A 20,361-nucleotide genomic window follows, 5' to 3' on the forward strand; every position below is an offset into this window, starting at 1 on the left:
ATTTATTAAAGCTACTTAAAATTTATGATTTTTGATTTTCAATCAGTGTAAGTGTTTTGGAGATATTTGGCCTAAAACTAAAGTACTAGTTACTAGTTAACCTCAGGAAATCTCTTGTATGTGGCAAAAGGTAATCAATTTTCTCTGAAGTTATCTCGAGTTCTTCTTACTCCACCTTTACAAAGGCTGTCTGGACCAATCAACAACACTCAGCAACTTAACAGCAGCAGAGAGATAATGCAGATGCCGAGAACAGGAAGTTAAGATGGCTGCTCCCATGGAACACACATAAGGCTGGCAAATATATTGCTTGTTTTCATCTGCAAACACCATTATATTGGTTAATAGAGGATATAGGGCTGTAACTTGGTAAAAGTATTTACAGAAAAAACAGCTAGTGATTTTAAACAATTCTTGGTACTTAAGTGGAAGAAATACTTGAAACCAAATTTCAGTATAAAGCAATGGAAGAACATTTAATGCCTACTTAATGATATTCTATATAAACAGTACATATATATGTAAATCATGAAGAAATAAATATTTGTAACAGTGAACTACTTTGTCAAGGACTTGTAATCTTGAGGAGTTAATCTTGAGATGACTATTCCTATAGGAATAACAAAAATTTCAGGTATCCTGTTTTGGGGAGCTGTGCTTTCTTGGTTTCATATTTATCTTGATAATTGGAGGGCAAACCTGACTCGGGTCAGGTCGGTTCTTTTTTTGAGAGGAAGTAGGGGGCTTTTTAATTCTGATTTATTTTGCCTCCCTTGCCCTTTTTAGACAAGTTAACATGATTGTATTTTTTATTGACTTCATTTGTTATGATATTCTCATGTCATTTATTATCTACTTGTGAATAGTTTTTATGGTGATTATTGAATAATACTGTTATTTTATTATTAAATCCTTTTTATTTGTCAGTTTAGATGGTAGTTCTTATATAACACAAGATAGTATATATATTTTTATTGATGAAAAGGGAAAACCTATTTTTTTTTGTTCTACACAGGCAAATGAGAACGACTTGGCATAATCATGAAGATTTATTTCATCCATGATCCTTGATGTCAGAACTAGACTTGGGCCCTGGCCAAGTCTTCATGTTCATCTTTGTGTAAAAAAAACTCTGGATTCCATTAATATTCACCCATCCCATGTTCTTTTCGATCGAATATTCATGTACATTCTTTGTGCAGCTGCCCTTCATTGGTTGATGCCAAAGGAGCTCAGTACCGGCAACAAATAGAGTTGCTTACACGGACCTTTAACTCCTGATGCTGAAACTTGGCCTGGGGAGGTTCCAGGAGTTAAGGTCCGTACGAGCGACTCTATTGGTCGCCGGTGGGGGCCTCCTCTGGCATCAATCAATGAAGGGCAGCTCAGTCAGAGCAGCTCAGTGTCGGCAACCAATCGAGTCGCTCTTACAGACCTTAAATTCCTGGCATGATCCTACAAATTTCTGTTTCCGTTAACCCCTGTGATGCTACATAGATAAGGTAGGCCACAAGCAGTGGGAAGGGACCAGGGAGATTAGCTAGGAGATATTAATGAAGATGAACATGAAGATTCTTCGTGTTGTGCTTCTTTGTCTTCGTGTACGTTTACTTGCCCTCATATTAGTTTATTCGGTATTAGGTTTGAAAAACAAAAACGCACCATTCATGTTCGTTTTCATGTTCTCCCGAATACGAATGCACAAGTCTAGTCAGAACATTATCGGCAATCGATGTTCCTTGTCATTTTCTATCCAACTGAAACAATACTTTGTCGTTTCATTCTGAAATATGACTCATAGTACATGTATGTGGTATATTAACAGAATACATTTGTCTTTATTTATCTGCAAAATAAATCGCTTCAAACGTGTGTTGGGTTTGGTTTAAATTATCATTAGAAATAATCAAATTAGTACACTGGAATCCAGATTCCACGTTGCCTGTACTGTTTGGTTTAATGGCGGAGAAAAATCTGTAATTAGTTTCTGTGTTCCTTTTAAATGATAGAAAACTACAGTAGAGTGGTGGTTTAGGATATTTTGGCTATGCAGAAGAGCCTTGAATGTGTGTTAAATTATAGAGAGAGTAAAGTTGCACATTTTTATTTTCGAGATGACATATACACACAGCCATTGACTGCTCGCCCCACCTTTCTTCTGCTTCTTCCAGAAGTCGCTTCGCTTAATTAAACATAGTTTAGTGTGATGAGAAGTTCTTTTGTTTTTGCTAAGTTAGTACGATTCCTTGCCAAGCATCTGGATGGTTCATGACCGTGCTTCCCTTTCAGACCTCAGATGACTTTTGCAGGATTTTATTTCACGGTATTGTTATTATTACTTCTTAAAGAATTACAACTGTGTTTTATGCCAATTAATCTCAGGATTCTTTCATTATTATTAGACTGCATATCATCAATTCTTTTGCACTGGTTTAATATATTCTATAAATTAGTTTTGTTTATCATTGTGTCTGCATACCTGGGACTGCATCTGAGTTATGTGGCCAACGGAAATTAGTTGTAAGCGACACAAAAGTAGAAGTCGAGTTTTCCAATGTGATTTTTTTTATGGAGGTTATAGGAAGGTTTTATCTTGTATCATATACTAACAATGACAAAACCCAGATATTTATTATAAAAGTAACTTTTATAAGGGTAGGAAATTCCAAAAACTATGCCATGGGGGGGCACTACACTTACTTCTGCTAGCCTATCAGGTGATCTAGGATTTATGAGTCTGCTTAACTGAGATATGAGGAAATATACCAGTAATTGGGGATAGTGTCTTTTTTTGACATAATGACCCTTGACCCTTAAAACCAGTAAAGTAAACCTGAAATAAACCAGAAGTACGCTGCATAAACATTCCATTGATATTTATGGTAAGTGCTCCAAACTTACAACTACCCCAGCATTGCATCTTTTTTCACCAATATTATTATAGGATACATATAGTTAATCAAAAATTAGAGTATGGGGGAAAAAAGTATTTTTCCCTAAGCATCAAATACACTGCTGTATACAGTAATCCAGGCTATCATTGACAAAAAGTTGGTTTTATCTCATTTTTTTCCAGTTAACATTACCTGTAAACCATTATCTGACTTTGTCTGCCGTTGTTGTCTGTCACATGGTATTTTGGGCGATTTAACACCACACTGAGCTGATTCTTCATGGCAATGTAAATAAAGTCTGTTCCTCCATAAACTCTCATTAGTCAGAGCCATTCTATCGTTCCCCACAGGTAGTAGTATAAGAAGAAATCAAGATATTTAGCTAGTAGATTAGACTAAAATAAAACAGCTAATATACATACAAATGGTTAATATGCATCTGCCTCAAAATGTTATATTATGCAAAAACTAAAACTATTTAGAAAAGAAAAGCACAAAAATGTCCCATTTGACTGTACCTCATCAATGGACAATATCAAATACAAGTTGTAGAAAAGATATACTTTTTTAAATATTACTTGTCTACTGTAAATAGTATTGTTTTTGTTGTCTTTTTTAAGTGCCCTATCTAACATACTTTTCACCTGTCCTGGTAATGCTCCTGTGTGTGTTTAACCTCTGTATTTCTGTTTGTCTGTTTGATTAACCTCTTCCATATTGGAGTGAAATATTTTTGAGTGCGAAATCTGATGTTGTTAAGCAGATTGGGCTTTTTTCTGAGCCATGCTTCAGCATGGATTCATCACCATGTTGCCTATTGATCAATTAAGCCCAAAGTTTAAAGACCCAGACCCTAATCAACCCTTGGTCTTGTCTTAGCTTTAGGAAAGCTTTATGCATGTTCAAATTCCCTCACAGTTTTATGGCTTCTACAACATGTGCTGGAATCACAATCGCAGTGGTTCACATAATGTGAGGTTATGTGACTATGTGGTAAAAGCGAGGCAAGTAGCCAGAGAGAAAGTTGCCATGAGGTAAGAGGGTAGGAGAGAGAGGTAACATGCGCATGAGTGAGAGGGTAAGGGAGTGAGTAATTATGAATGTATGTATGTATGAGTGTGTGTATGTGAGCATGAATGTGTATGTGTAAGAGTAGGAGGATTAATGTGTAAGTTAGCATGAGTATGTAAGTGAGTATGCGTAAGTGTAAGCACGTGTATGTGTGCTAGTATGTAAGTGTGAGTACATATCTGTGCTAGTGTGTATGTGGGGTGAGGTAAGGTGCCGATGGAGCTTAGAAAAACCTGCAAGCATGATGACAGACTTGTTTTATGAAAAGAAGCCATTCACTTCTAAGTCTATATAATAAAAAAGGATATATTTTAAATTATCCAAGGTTAATATGACTTTTACAACTGCGTAATAAAATATAATAAAAAGGACATTTCAAATCAAATTTCTATTCTATGGATTTCCTGAAAATGCACATAAAATAAAATAAAAACATTTTGTTATAAAAATGTGGAATCATGAACTACCCCAATCAATAATTTGCTAATGATATATGAAACGACAGGAGTGCTTTGATGAATAACTCATGTTCTCAGGACGGTGCTGTTCAAGCATGAAACAATTGAAATGTTCGGTGCCGTGTGCAGAATTTACACAAATATAATTTGAATAATAATTTGTAGAAAGTGAATTTTAGAAATGTAGGAAATATAAAAACAAAGGGAACATTAGTTTAAAATGGATTAAATATTTAATGTTCCTGTGTAGCTGATACATTCTAAAGCAGAAGAAATCCTTTTTTTTCTATTTTCAGCATGCAACATGACAAATAACTATATTTACATTGCCAGGAAAATATTAAAATTATAATTATCAAAGTTCTCAGTTAATGTTAGGAGTTAACTTTTGCTCTCTTTGAACGCTTTGAATGCCAGTGATGGTTCTACCACCATTGGATGGATTAACCTGTGAAATGCCAGAAGGTTTTTCAAATCTAATATTTAAAGGGTTCGGTTCATGAACTGAAAAGGGGTGGGGTTAGACCCCACAGCCTTTAGACAGCCTTTAGTGATTGTGTAGTGGGAGGGAAGTAGGCAGGGGATATGTATGATTAAACACTGCTTCCCTGAATGTGTATGTGTGTTTGGGCATAGATGCGTATATGTGTGTATGAGCATGGGTGTGTACGTGTGAGCATTAATACCGTATTTGCTCGAGTATAAGATGAGGTTTTTTCCAGAGCAAATGCTCTGAAAAATACCCCTCGTCTTCTAATCGGGCTCGTCTTATAATCAGACCTCAAATAGGTCTGACTATGAGACTAAGATCCAGATCCCCCGCAGCGATGCAGGGGACCTGGATCCTCCTGTGTTATGCCCCCCCCCAACTTACCTGTGCTTCTGAGTCCCCGGTGCTTAGTCCAGGCAGCGTGTAGAGCTCTACGCGATTCGCGTAGAGCGGAAGTTGTCTACGCGAATTGCGTAGAGCTCTACACGCTGCCCGGACTAAGCACCGGGGGACTCAGAAGCACCGGTTTGGAGGAGGGAGGGGGAGGGAGTGTTAAATGGGGGGCATAAGGCATTTCTGGAGGCAGAGTGCTTTGTGAAATGTCTTTTAACCCCCTTAATGCCACTCTGCCTCCTGAAATGCCTTATACCTCCCTATATGCCACTCTGCCCCATAATATGCCTTTTAACCCCCTAAATGCCAGAGTGGCATATAGGGGTATAAGGCATTTCTGGAGGCAGAGTGGCACATAGGGGGTCAAAAAGCATATCATGGGGCACAGTGGCATATAGAGGGTTAAAAGGCGTATCATGGGGCACAGTGGCATTTAGAGGGTTAAAAGGCATATCATGGGGCACAGTGGCATATATGGGGTATAAGGCATTTCTGGGGCAGAGTGGCAAGCCTGGGGGCAGGTTGAAAAAAAAGGAAATAAAAACAAAATATTTTTCTCAATCATAGCTTTTATTAACAAACAATTGTTCACATAGTTTACATGAATTAACATTTACTGGTAAAACTTTTTTCTTATAGGGTCGTCTTATATTCAGGCTTTTTCTTTTTTTTCATAAATTAATGTTCAGATTTTGGGGGGTCGTCTTATAATCAGGGTCGTCTTATAATCGATAAATATAGGATCCGGGGGGCAGGGTTCACAGAGAAGCAGATGAAGAAAGAAGACACTTGAAGAAGACAGGGTGTGTGTAAGTGAAAGTATGAGAGAGCATGAATGAGAGTGTGAGAATGTGAATGAGAGTGTGAGAACATGAGTGAGGAGGCATGAGAGAGTGAATTTATTAATCATGATATAACATAATAGATGTGGGTGTGGTTTTGGTGGGCATTGTTGTCGGGGGGGCAGCCTTTCATCTTCGGACCCAGGCAGCACAATGTCTTGGGCCTGCCCTTATTATATTAAATCTGATATTTAATCTCCTGGTGACCATCCAGATGATCATACACTCATAGAATGCAGAATAACATGTTTGGGCTGCATGTATATCCTGAATCTTTTGATTAAAGTTTCATGGCTTCAATTTGTCTCAAAAAGTGAGCAATATGGCACATTTAATTTTAAAATAAATACAAAATCTTGTGAGTTGGGATATGTTGTATGCTTTGTCTGTCACAAGGAAGCAAAAACTATGACTGAGACAAAATTATACAGTATTAAAAAAAAATTCTGGGAAAGATCTGTGCATTCAACAGTACTGGAAATAATGTTTCTAATGCTGCATTTAGTTACAAAATGATCAACCGGTGTCCATTCAGTAACAAAAAGACTTGTTATTTATTAATTTATTTACTTAAGCATGATATACAGACAAAATTATTTATTTTGTGAATAACTTTTGTGAAATCTGAAAACTAAAACCCTTATCTAGTTCACTGGTTTGTAATAAATATCAGGTCACCATTTTGTTCACATTGTTCTAATATAACTGTAATTAAAAATAGGGATTCTATTAATCTGTTGCAGTTTGCACCATGTTGCGTCATTCTTTAGAATGTATACTAAATCATTACATGACAATATAGTTGCAATCCATGAGTTAAACAATGGCTAGATTTCTGTATATACTCTTAAGGCAAAAATTAAAAAACTGTGTAAGTACTAGGTTTTGTAACATAAATTTCCTTGAAATAAAAGAAGGAAGTGTGATGGCTCATTAATGCGGTAGTTCTTGCATGAATTCACTTATTCCTTCTCTGGTTCCATAAGCATGCATCTCATTTACAAGGTTTAATTCACAGAGATGCTGTAGGCTCATTTCATTTCACGATCTCTGTAGTGCTGTCACTAAAAGTTCATTCTTCTTCAGCGATCTGAAAAGTGATACCGAAGAGAACAATTTTAAAAGAGAACTTTAGTTTATATTAGTCTACATTATACTAGTAAATAAAATAATTTATTCCTGCATACAAATAAAATAATTACTTATTAACAGATTAAATTTCAAAATAAAAAACAAAATTACTAAGTATTCAATTTCTTAGCTGAGTTGCATTTGAACTCGCATTTGCATAAAAGAGCACTTAAGTCATGGGTTTAATAACAACCCCCCACAAGTGTGTGTGAGAACTGTTCCATCCTTAGGGATATGGAAGTTATGGGGGAAAGGATATATGAATGTGTCAGAGGATTGGATGTGGAGAGGGATTTCTTAGAAGCCAGAATTCTACCCTCTATAAGGTTTTACTCAGGAAAGTACATTTCACAGTAGGCAACACTACAAATCAGGATGCTCAACTTAATTTTCATCAGCTCTGTCATTGTTATATCAATTAGTACCAGACATCACTTTGAACAACAGAATTGTAATGTAATTGCTCCCTGAGTGATTATTTTCTCATACTGTTGTGCCTGGAAAACCCCAATATATTAGTTCACCCTTCGGCATCAATATTGAAGGAGAAGAAGGTAGCGTTTAGGAATTCTAAGAAAACTCAGAATGTTGAAGATGAGAGCAAATGTAAAGCTTAGCTTAACAAGACAAACAGATTTTCCAACATTTGAGAAAAAATTTCCAGCGACACTTCAATCAATTACTTACTTGCAAATGTATCACACCCACGGCGATAAGCAATGACACTAATGAGATCCCATTGTGGAATAGAAAGATGTCCAGAGTGCACAAGGATGTCCTGTGGGATGAATGTGTCCGTATTAACATGTTGCATTGTTCTGATTCAGGAACAAACATAGTACCTGTGGACCATTTGCTGTGGACTAGGGCTTTAAACTGGAACTTCAAAATAGGGATGAATAACTGGGTAGTAACAAAGGCAATGATTTGAGCAGGAGGGATGATGGCTTCAGGAGTGGATTTCTCATTGGGGTTCATGACAAATTGCCTAGGTAAAGCATCAAGTTTTATATTCTTAGATACCGGATGGAATGAAATAACAAAGTCGAATCTAGAGAGAAATAATGACCAACAAGCTTTCATGGATTTAATATTTTAGCTGATAAGCTATTGGGAAAGGATCTTCCACAATGACCCTTCCGACCACAGTAGAAGCAAAGACTCCTCTGCAAGCCTTTTCAGCCAGCGATACTTTGGTAGCCCCCAACTACATTGGTTCCTCGATTACTGAAATAGGAACAGATGGGCCAGGAACCGCCATGCTTTGGGGAGACTAAAAATATACTTTTTCAAACCTTTTTGTATTTCCTGTTGTCGTGCTCAAGAGCCATCAATACAAATTCTTTAAATTTGTTTAGGTGTTCTCTGGTAGACACTTTATCTTTGAATCGTTGAGACAGGTCGCAATGAGAGCATCGCTAGACTTAGTGGCAATAGTCTTAAATTCTTTAATGTACTAAGGAACTGATACATCAAATGCTTTACAGAAGGCTGCTATGAATGTCACAACCACCATTGCTGACGAGCACATACAGCGTAAGTTCTTCAGCCCTGAAACGCCTAACAAGGGGTTGAACCCCAAGCGAAGGGGACAGGGGTTAGACTGTGAAGTCCGTGAAATAAAACTCTCCCACACACTATTATACAAACTCTCTCTTTAGTGAATAAACCACCAAAATCCAAAGTACTTATGTTCGTAATCAGGAAGTACCCTGGGACACTTTGGACTCTAAACATGATAAAAAATATGCAAGCGAGACTCATTCCTCCTTAGGTGCAACTCTATAACAAAAATGTAGCTCTTTTTTCTTTTTCTCTAAATTTGGACTTTTGTAAAAACATTATACCACACTGTAATTTGTGTAAATATCATGATGGTTGTTGAATGGTCTCCTTGTTATATTGATCCATTACATTGTAAAATGTAGGGAAAAGTTATATGTTTCGAAAGCAATTTATATCTAGATGACAGTGTTCTACACAGCAAATTATCTGCAGCTAAATATATTTTTAGAAGGTTTTTGTTTTCTTCAAACTTAGAAATTTGTAGGCGATGAGAGAAACTTTCATTTAACAGCTGAAAAGGCCAAACTACTGATTGGAGAAAATTGCATTTTTCTTCTTCCTCTTTTTTTTTTTTTTAATCAATGTCTTCATGACTTGCTCTCTTATTTTCTGGGCCAGATGTCAAATGTTTTTCATTGATGTTGATGTTAAAATAATTACTGATATGCTTCCAAGAATAAGTTGATGTTGATAACATTTCAGTATAACGTAAACCATTTTTAATTAGGGAAAACACAGAAAAGCTATACAGTTTAAATATACTAACATATAGATTTTACAATGTTGCTCTGCACAGCCAGTGATGCTGATGGTCAAGCTACTCTCAATAAAAAAAAAACATATATATTTTTCCTTGTGCATTCACAATCATAGGAATTGGAAATGTAACCAAATTTGGCATATTCTCCCAGTTTGTAGAAATCCTTGAAAATGAGGTAAAACCCCCAGGAAACAAACAGATATCAAGGAAAAAGCTCTGAATTTTTTTTTTAGACTTTTTATGGACTCATTCACTCCCACACTCTAACACGCTCATTCACTCTCTCTCAACAAATGTAATTTCCAAATTCAAAAAAACCCCATGATTTTCATCCAAAATTAATGGGTATGAAAGGGCCCATTTGCCTATGTATCTGTACATCAAGAAGCTCATGATAATGTGCCACCGAAAATCCAGTTATATCAATGAAACAGACTGCCTAGATGGTTTTTTTTTTGGATGTTGATTTCAAAGATATACATATATTCAAGGGGTCTGACAAGACAAGAATTGACAGACTAAGCAAACCAATACATTAGGTGGAGAGATGTTTTTTTTAAGTTACAAACTCAGTCAAACCAGATCATCTCAAATAAGATATTGCCACAGTACAACCATACACTAGCCTAGGTTGTGTGCTATCCCCAACTACCTCAACTTTACCTACTGCTGAGCATCTGTGGAGTAAACTCCACTTACCCGATGACTTGGCATACCACAAATTCATGCTCCATTCATATATCTCTGCTCTACACTTCACCAAATTTATCTTGGTTCATGAATCCCCCTCTTTTGCAATCCTAAACAGCCTTTTTTTCTCTTTAACACCTTTTATGCCACATAACCTTCCTCCCTTTTCAGCTTCTCTGCCCAAGGCCTTGCTAGCTAGTTTAAAAATAAAATAGCATAAGGTTAATAGCCTCACTTATAAGGATAATCATATGGTACCTGAACTCCTCACCTTTTGTCAGGAGCCGTGCCAGCAGGTCGGGTAGGAGCCCAATTGCAGGGGATATCTGAGGCTCTGGCTGTATTCCGAGATGCATATTGACAGACAGGAAAGTACTGACAAGAGATAACAGTCTCACACCAGGCTGGTATACAAAAATAGTTTGTATTGGTGAAAGCTGGCTGATCAGGAACAGGACTGGTATATAAAGTGGAATAAAGCATAAACAGGATACAGTTAATCGTAACACATGGACTGGAAAGTCTTGCCGGTCAAGCCTGGAACTGGAGACCCACTGTCAGGGCACACGGCAGGAAGCTCACAGCCAGGGCACACAGCAGGAAGCTCTCAGGCAAGGGAACTGTAGCGAGGACAGGGCACACGGCTTGGAAGCCCTCTGGAAGGGCACATGGCTTGGAAGCCATCTGGAAGGGCACGCGGCTTGGAAGCCTTCTGGCTGGGGTCTGGTACACAAATCAGGATCAAGAACATAGCCAAGGTCATACACAGGAAGTAAACAGATCTTTAGCTGCAAGCAGACTAACAGGGACCCAAGTGCAAAGGCCCAGACTGAAGGGCAGAGCAGGTATATAAAGGCAGGGCTAAACTCAAGTAACGAGGCTCAGTTGTCTCAAGTAATTGGATAGGGGTGCTCCTTAGAGGAAAGGGTGGCCACTAGTGGCTGCAGGTAGACAAGAGTTCAAATAATTATAGCATAGCCCATCTTTTTCTCTCTTTCCACTGGCATGTTTCTTTTCCCCTCAACCCTGCTCTGGCCTCTCTCACCTTAAGAAGCCACCTTCTTAAGACTCCCTTCTTCATCTTACCTTCAAACTGCTAAACTGTTTAAATGGAGAAAACCCTTTACAATCCTGGTTTCCATCCACAGCACTCTCCTGAGACAGCCTTCACCAAAATCCCTAACAACCTGCTCACCACTAAAAGAACATGTCACTTTAATCACTTCAACCTCTCTGCAGCCTTTTAACCTACTGACCACCCCCTTTCCTTGAAAAAAACTTTATTTTTAAGACATCTATGGAATAGTTTTCTCTTGGTTCAAAACTTTCCTCTCTGACTGTACCTTTACGTTGTCCTCCTCTGGCTCTTGTTTTTCTCCTCTACTACTCTCTGCTGTTATGCATTAGGGCTCAGTTATGGGGTGTTTACTCACCTCTGTCTGCAACTGTTCCCTTAGACAACTTATAATGGATTTCAGTGGATTTCAATTGACAACACCTTTCCTCTCTTGTCGTCACTTGTAGCTTGCCTCATAAAGTACCTTTATAAAATGTCATCCTGGGTTGATTCCCACTACCTGAAACGCAATACCAAGACTGAATTTCTACTTATTCCATCATCTCCACTATCCACAACTCCTGATATCACTATCATTGTTGAAAATCCCTCAGTCTACTCAAAGGTCCAAGCAGGGGTGATCCCAGGGTTAGCTGTACCTGGGTGCAGTATTTCTTCAGCACCCCCCAGTAACTAAGGCAAACACACATACTTACAAGCCAACTCACTGCAACACCCACTTACTCAAGTACCATACGCTTACATACACACACTCTACCCTCTTGTTTGCACCACTAACCCTAGGCACACCCCTGAAACTATAACACCATACGCTGCTACACTTGCACTAAAACCATACACGAACACAAACATATACTTGACGCTGACACAAAATGCTAACAGACACTCATGCAATCCCCAATCCTAACATACACATAAAGACACTAATATTATACACTGACATACATACATACATGCTACCAAGAAATACTAACACATACTGCATCCCCTAATGTCATACAGTAACACACACTAACACATGCACACTCAAACGCCGTACAGAAACACGCGCTAACGCAAACACCATACTGTCACACACACTCACTTTAACACTACACACTTACACAACCTCACATTTACTCTCCTTTTCCCATAATTACTGTAGCTTTTCAGCTCTCCTTATTCCCTTGCACTGAGTCACATCTTCACTGCAACTCGCTCACTAGAACTCGCTCAGAAAGAACTGTCTAAAACCCACATCTGTCCTATTTTTATTTACTAGCTCAATGCTATTAAAAGTTAAAATGAAAGCTATTTATTTAAGACTGAGATGGGAAGAAAGGGATATATGTTATATGAAATCTTATAAATTATATAATAGCTAGATTTATGATAAATATTTTATACATGATTATCAATGTATAGCAGCTAATGTGATGCAGGAGGCAAGAATTTTCCTCTGATAAGAAATGTCTGACATTTTATTCAAGTTAATTTAAAAAAAAAAAACAAATTTAACCTGGCGCCCAGTGATAAATGCTTTGTTTCTACAGATCACAAGTCGACCACTGTGGCTCTGTGACACTTGCATGTAAAGGACTATACTTCCATTTATACTCCAATAATTTGTAATTGCGACAACGGGACATTCATAGTATGAATGTTTTGTTACTATTGTTTACAATCGTTCTGGGAGCAAAGTGTGAACCTTAATCTTATTGCTGTTTTGATATATTGCATCTTTTCGATACATTTAGATTATAGTAACTATAAATATTGATTTGTAGTACAATGATCAAATGAGCGTTCTAGCTGCTATTAATTACTTGCTATGGAAAAAGCCTCAGATATTGGCCAATATTTTAAGCTGTATATTTTTTGTTTTGCTTGACGACTGAATAAAAGCATAACTTTTTGTTTAAAAACTTGACTTGACCCCGACAGGTTGATATCGATCATAGTCAGTAGTAGCTGCTACAGCTGGCAAATGTGAAAAGTAACATAGTTACATAGTTACATTAAACATAAGGTTGAAAAAAGACCTAAGTCCATCAAGTTCAACCCTTCTACCTAACATTCCTACTCTTGATCCAAAAAAAGGCAAAAAAACCAAAACCAAATAAGCTACTTCAAATTCTGCCAATAGGGCAAATTACTGGAAAATAGAAAAAAAAACTTCAGTGGAAGGGACAACCTTCTAGTCTTAATTATACATTATCATACCTCCTAACAGACCTTGTGTTTTCGGCACTGCCCTGCGGTCCCAGATAGTTTATGGGTAGTGGGAATCATGGGTCGGTAAAGGAGATCCTCAGGTCTCCCCTGACCGCCCTAGGTCAGCTGTGAAAAAAGTAGAGGTCAGTGCTGCAGCTCCCATGTGGCCACTTTGTCCCGCCAGAAGATTAGGAAGCATAATGGCAACAGAATGTCCCTTCAGTCACCTAATTATTGATCTAGTGGCCGTATATACCAGATATTTATTAGCAATAGGTGTTGTATATGAACTGTTTCCTTGATTCATGAAATAAAACTCCACAGGCATCGCAATGTAGCATTATGCAGTAACTGTAGTAAAGAGTCACCCACTGGATTCTATCATAAGATCTAATAAGCTTTGAAAACAAATCTACTAATGAAGCAGGGAGTTTAGTGATTTGATGTAATACAATATTAAAAAGAGACAATAAACTTAAAATTATTTAGCGACTTACAGATATGATTAATTCCTCAAGAACTGGGAAAGGCGTAGAGATGGCTTTAATCCAAAAATCATCACAGAGCAGAGGACACAGATGAGCAGATAAAGACGAGCCTCTTTAAGACCTCAAACAATGCCTATCTTTTTACTCATTAGTCAAGGGATTCACAGGTAGGACACCTGCATCCATATCACAGACATAAAGGCCAGATGGGTGATGGGTAAAAAAAAAGGAATATAATTCATCTATCATCAACAAAATAATATCACTGATTTTGCACATTAGCAAAAAGGAATGGTATGCAATAGTATACAAAGATATTTGAGTTGAATTTAAAGGGGCAGTCATTTTTCAGTCGTTGTTCATTAAACACACGGGACCTTCTGTATTCTGTGCATGCCCATATGACACTGATTGGTTTGTCCAAAATGTCTTGGTATGCTGAAGGTGGGAACAGTTTTGGGGAAGGCCCCTTTCATTTCCAGTATGACTCTGCCCCAGTGTACAAGGCAAGGGCCATAAAGACATGGTTGGATGAGTTTGGTGTGGAAGAACTTGATCAGCTGCACAGATCTCTGACCTCAACTCCACCTAAAACCTTTTGGATGAACTGGAATGGAGATTGCGAGCCAGGCCTTCTCGTCCAACATCAGTGCCTGACCTCACAAATGCTCTACATTCCCTGGCATGCGATCACACCGTCCACTCCAATGCCAAAAACCTCACAAATAAACAAAGTACTTGCCGCATTGACTCTACAGATTAGGAAGAGACTGTCAGAGTCTTCCCGAAAGTGAATCCATGTGCTAATGATCAACAATGTAATATGTATAGTCATATATATAGTGAATGTAGCCATTTAACACATCAAACCTACCCGTTGTCCTGGTGCGACTCCCTCTCACACCATTCATGCTAGCACACACTCCATCTCACACCACTTACACATACATATCTATGCATACACAGACTTCTACCTCCACACCCATGCTCACACACTTATATATCCACGTACATGGTCACATAGACCTATACATAGACATGCATGATCACATACACTTATATATAGACATACATGATCACATACACCTATACATAGACATGCAAACATACATACCACCGCTCGCTCGTACCTCCTTATCTCTCTAGCAGATTTCAGTCCGCTGCTTGCACACTGGAGCCTCAGTTTCACCTCGGGGTCATGTAAAGTAACGTGACCCCACTGCGTCCCTTTACGTGCCAGTTCAAAATGTTTTTCGAAGGGGCCTTTTTGAAAAATTTTGAAGTGGCACACAGATATGAACAAGTGTTTGCAGGGGTCATCAGAGTTGTGACCCCTGTAGTTATGACATTGATCTGAATAAGGATTACAACTGTTTTCATGTATCCTTCTTACAGCAGCTATACATTATTGCCTGTTCTCTGTTCCCAGACCTCACTGGCAATAAAATTATAATAAGCCATGTAAAGTATAGACAGAGTTTTTTTGTAATCTTTGTACTTCCTTCTAAAAACAGCTATACCCTATCGTGACACTCGGAAAACCCCAAAGTCATAGCATTTACCCTTGCTGGTGTGTAGAATTGCTTACTAACCAATACTTCTTACTTTCCCTGGCATTGGCACAAATGTCAAAATGCCTACTATTGGTGAGGCGCTTAACTTTACTTTTTAGGAGAAGGATACGACCCAGTTATTGCCAAATTCACATTATTCCTAAATACTTTAGTAAATTACAAAGCACGTCCTTCCTTCATGTTCAGCTTTAAGACAAAGTCTAATTTGTAGTCAATGTGAAATGAACTCGGCAGCTTAGTTCAACTACCTTGCACTCAAATTGCCCAATCTAAATAAGTAAAATTCAGGGCTTACTGATTAGATCACTTTCAATAATGTTATTATTAATTTTTTTCTAGGCAGTGTTCCAGAGTTCCAGGTGTCAGCAAGATGTATGACTGCACTTTACTTACACTTTTAGTATTATTGAAGCTGAGAATTATTACTTCACTGAGGTCACGTCAGTGTTTAATTTTTGTAAGTATTCTTTTCTCTCCTGTTTCCTCGTTCTATATTTGGTCATAAGTTAACTTGTAATAGATGGTTTACGAGACAGCCTGGATATCTGGATTAGTATGGAATTTGAAAAACTGAGTCATCAGAACCTTAGGACCTAAGTTACTAATTTATGTTTTTTGACAGACTATGAACTTAATTTCAATCATATATGATATATTTTTGGTATTTTTTTCAAGCCTAAAATATAACCATGAACAAATGTATAAACACATTGGAATTGATCCAATAAAAGTTCACACTTCAGGTGACATATCAAGGCACATATCAAGGGATATTGCAGTGAGAGTGGCACTGAAGACTACAATATTGATCAAATCGCCCATGCAAAGAGAAAAATACCCTAAAAAAGTTCTTCCCGCTCCAAACATAATACCGGATATCACATGCTTACCAATTCTTAAAATTGGAATAGAAAAATTACATTTGGTTGGCTACAAAAGAAGCATCAACGTTTGCAATCATATCCAGCTTTTAAATATTTATAATTCCCTACACAAAAACTGACTCAAGTAAAATTGATATAAATCCCAGACAAGATAGTCCTAAGAATATTGTGATACCTGGTCTGTGGCCAGTATACGCCCGGCTACACAATACATCATCAGGCAGCCTATGGCCTTCAAGTGCCAGGGCCGCCTCATCATTGCCAGCCCAGCCCTGGGACCATCCTTTCAAGTAACCAGAGGTCCCTTCTTCCAATGGGTTCTTTGTTCCATATTCAAGAGCAGTATAGGTGGAGATGGGGACAAAATACATTATGATCTTAATGCACCTTGATACAAACATTTATCTTTTTTTAAATGTAATTAATTCCATTTTCAGTAAACCGCTCCTGAATAAGAGTACTCAAATGCTAGAAAATAAAGTTCAGATTATACTATCTCTTTATAAAATGATTTTAAGATAATACCCTGCAAGGCCGGCCCAAGGCAAAATGCCGCCTGGGGCGAATTTTAAAATGCCCCCCCCCTTATCTACCCTTCCTCTCCCTCCGTCCCTGCTGCCCCCCCCTTGTACTTACCTTTCAGCAGTCCTGCGGCGAGTCTCCCTGTTCGGTCTCGGTGCCGGCTTGTAATGCTGAGCGCCGGAAATCTTCCGGCACTCAGCATTACAAGCCGGCACCGAGACCGAACAGGAAGACTCGGCGCAGAGGAGAGAGGGAGGGGCGCCGAGCGGGTACTGACAGCTTGGTAAGCGAAAACCACTCGGCGCCCCTTTCTCTCTCTTTCGCTTTAAAAAAAAAAAAAGGGGCTTGGGGCGGCAAAGTGCCGCCTCTTCAAAAGTGCCGCCTGGAGCAGTTGCCCCACTCGGCTCCATTGTCGGGCCGGCCCTGATACCCTGATTGTGAGAGTTCACAAACTAAAGAAAATCGAACATATTTCCTGAACCTACCTCAGTTTTAAAAAGTTTTACTGTTTGTAGAAATAGTGAAAAAGTTTAAACAATATTAAAAACAAAAAAAGACCACTTGCCATTCCAGATCTTTAATCTGGATAGTAGAACATTTTAATTTTTCTCGCACTACCGTGTTGTTGCTGTAACAGTGTATGTTTTAACATTGTCTACATCTACGTTCTGCTATCTCTTAAATACAATGTAATTATAGTTTGTTTCCTCAAGTTTTCTTTCTTTGCCATTTGTATTTATTTGCCTCAATTATGAAAAATTTCCTCCAGAAAAAAAATAATCTTTACTTTACTTTTTTTACTGTTTGTTACTGAGTCGCGTATATACCAAGAGAAACGTTTTAACACCTTGGTTAGGTTTTATCTTAGAAAATACATATCATTCTTTGGGTATTTCTTCTTTTGCAGAAAAGATTAACAAAAAGTATTGATCTTCATCCTTGTGCATAGTACTTCACATATTATATTTTGAATAAAAAAAAAAAAACCCCAAAAAGCTAAGAGCTATGAAACATTTACATCATTATCTCTTCAAAAGTTAATTTTTTTGGACAAGTATCTTTTTGGATAGGGATTAAGTTAATCAGAGATTTTGAATCTCCTTTAATTTTTTAATCTCTTTAAAAATGCGTCTGAATCTTAAAAGGACTAAACCTGGAGTCACAAAGCAGCGTCTTACAAAAAAAGCAAGTTTTTTTTTTAAAGCATACACCAGCTGTAAGAGAGATAGTGCAGGCAGAAGATTTGTGACGAGAGTATAGCATGAAACCCATCAGCTGATGAGTGAAAATCCTCTGGTTTCTAATTAATCGAGGTACACAGGCCAAGGGATGAAGAGGATCAGGGAAATGAAATCAGAAAAAAAGATAGCATCAGTTATTTCAGTGGTCCATTGTCATACTTCAGAATCTGCTGTAATGAATCACTCAGGCATTCCAGAGATACATTCAAATGGTGAAGAAAATGCATTGTCCGGTGAAGAGCGCGCGATAAAAATCTTCCTTCCCTCCCTCTTTGTCAGAAGCCTATGATCAGAAAAGGAAATACAGACAGCACAACAGGTGTGCTTTTACAAGGCTGCTGAAATCTGCAAATGAAGTGAAATTTAAAAGAATGTTTTGATGTGCTAAAATATAAGCTAAAAGCCTCTCATGCAGAAAGACGTCTCTTCAGATGCACATTAAGGGATTTATGTTATATTGTGTTCTGATTCACATTTTTTACCTAGAAAAATAAGAGGATGCTGTGTAAAGTTCCCGGTCTGCGCAATGGGGAAAATATTCCGTTTATTTTATAAGATCCAGATACGTAACTGGAGACAGGGACATCACATGGTTTTAAAAAATGACATACCGGTAGTAAATGAGTATTTTGGAGCTGACAAAGTCCAGCAATCCGTAGGTTAGAACAAAGTCTGATAATTGTTACAGCCCCATTCGATTCCCCTTAGCGATGCGGTTTATATTTATATATTCCAGGATCACAATCTTTAAAGTTGCTGAACTAAACTCCTTTGTAACAGCATGAGAAACATCATTCATAAGGCTGTTGGATACCCACACCCTTTACGAAAATAATTTTCAAATATTGTCAAATATGTTAGCGCTCATTTTTACTCTCCTCTAAAAGTAGAAAGTGAGCAAGAACAAGTCATGTTCTATAAAATGTAATATTAACCTGGTAGAGAGTGCAATGAATCAAACATGGCCAATATCATATGTTGACCTTATTACTAATCCATATGCCAGGAATGACATTAGACGTCTTCTTAAAGTTATTCTTGTGGCTTGTAAATTAAGCCTCTTGTTATCAGCCGAGTCCGTTGAACACCCTCCCTTGAGAATACCTTACATTGATCTTAAGTATATTTATACATAGTAATGCGGCTGCCTCTTTTGCTCCTCTTTCCAGATTAAATAAACCCAGTTTGAATGGACAATGCCTGTAATTGGATTTTCCCATTAATTTTAACAATTGTGCTGTTTTCAATTAAGCAATATATTCTTTTTTGAAGGTATATACAAGTCCTCCTATGCTCTTTAATACATATAACAGCTGAGTGTTACACTGTAATTTAAGGGGTTTTTGCACTCAAATGCATGTAGGGATTCTGCGAATCCTACCTATAGATTTAACATGATTCCTGAACTCCAGCTCCTATCCCTTGCAGGAGATGCTGTCACAGCTGAACACATCTCCTGCTACGGACTGGCCACCTCCATCTATCTCCAGAAGCAGTTGCGCAAGATTCCCAGTGAGTCAATTGAAACTTCTGCACGCTTGTCACAACTATTTCAATGGACACTTTTCTGTTCAATGATAAGCTGCATTAAGCACCCAAATCTGGTGAGAAAGAAAGAATTGTGGGTTTTTCTGTGCAACTTTGCAGCTGCACAATTTTCAAAAGGTGAGTTATTTTTTAACTTATGTACAAAATAAGAAATACATATTCAAGTATTTACTTAGTAATATGCATGTTTGGTGGGGCTGTTTGGGGAATGTCCTCTTTCAGGGTTAGCCTTCATCTCCAGCAACTGCTTTTCATTTCTTTCCTTTCTTCCCGAACTTTGCTTAAAATATTATGTGCAGGGGGGCGTGGCTAGCAGCCTAACAAGATGGCCGCATAATCTTGGAGCTCTGCAGGACCCTCTCCGTCTTTTATGCGCCTACCATGACTTTTTGCACCATGGGCAAACAAAACAAGGTCCCTGGGACCCCGAGATCTCAGGGGAGCAAAGACAAGCAAGCTACCACCTCAGTGCTGGCGTTTTTTCACGCTGCACAGGACCACGACTCCCGGGACTCTTTCGCCAAGATGGCGCCGTCTC

General features: G+C 38.1%; 1 protein-coding gene across 1 annotated transcript in view; it reads right to left on the reverse strand.

The window, feature by feature from the left end:
* Positions 1–3,227, reverse strand: part of LOC149305618 (low-density lipoprotein receptor-related protein 12-like) — a 118,624-nt gene extending 115,397 nt beyond the window's left edge. The window contains exon 1 of the mRNA XM_089477601.1: positions 3,087–3,227. Coding sequence (XP_089333727.1) covers positions 3,087–3,227 — 141 coding nt within the window. The remainder of the gene's footprint in view (positions 1–3,086) is intronic.
* Positions 3,228–20,361: the final 17,134 nt, after the last annotated feature.

This window comes from Sceloporus occidentalis, unplaced genomic scaffold, assembly GCF_023333645.1.
Source record: "Sceloporus occidentalis isolate IW3139 unplaced genomic scaffold, rSceOcc1.0.p SCAF_11, whole genome shotgun sequence".
In the NCBI taxonomy this organism is placed as follows: Eukaryota; Metazoa; Chordata; class Lepidosauria; order Squamata; family Phrynosomatidae; genus Sceloporus; species Sceloporus occidentalis.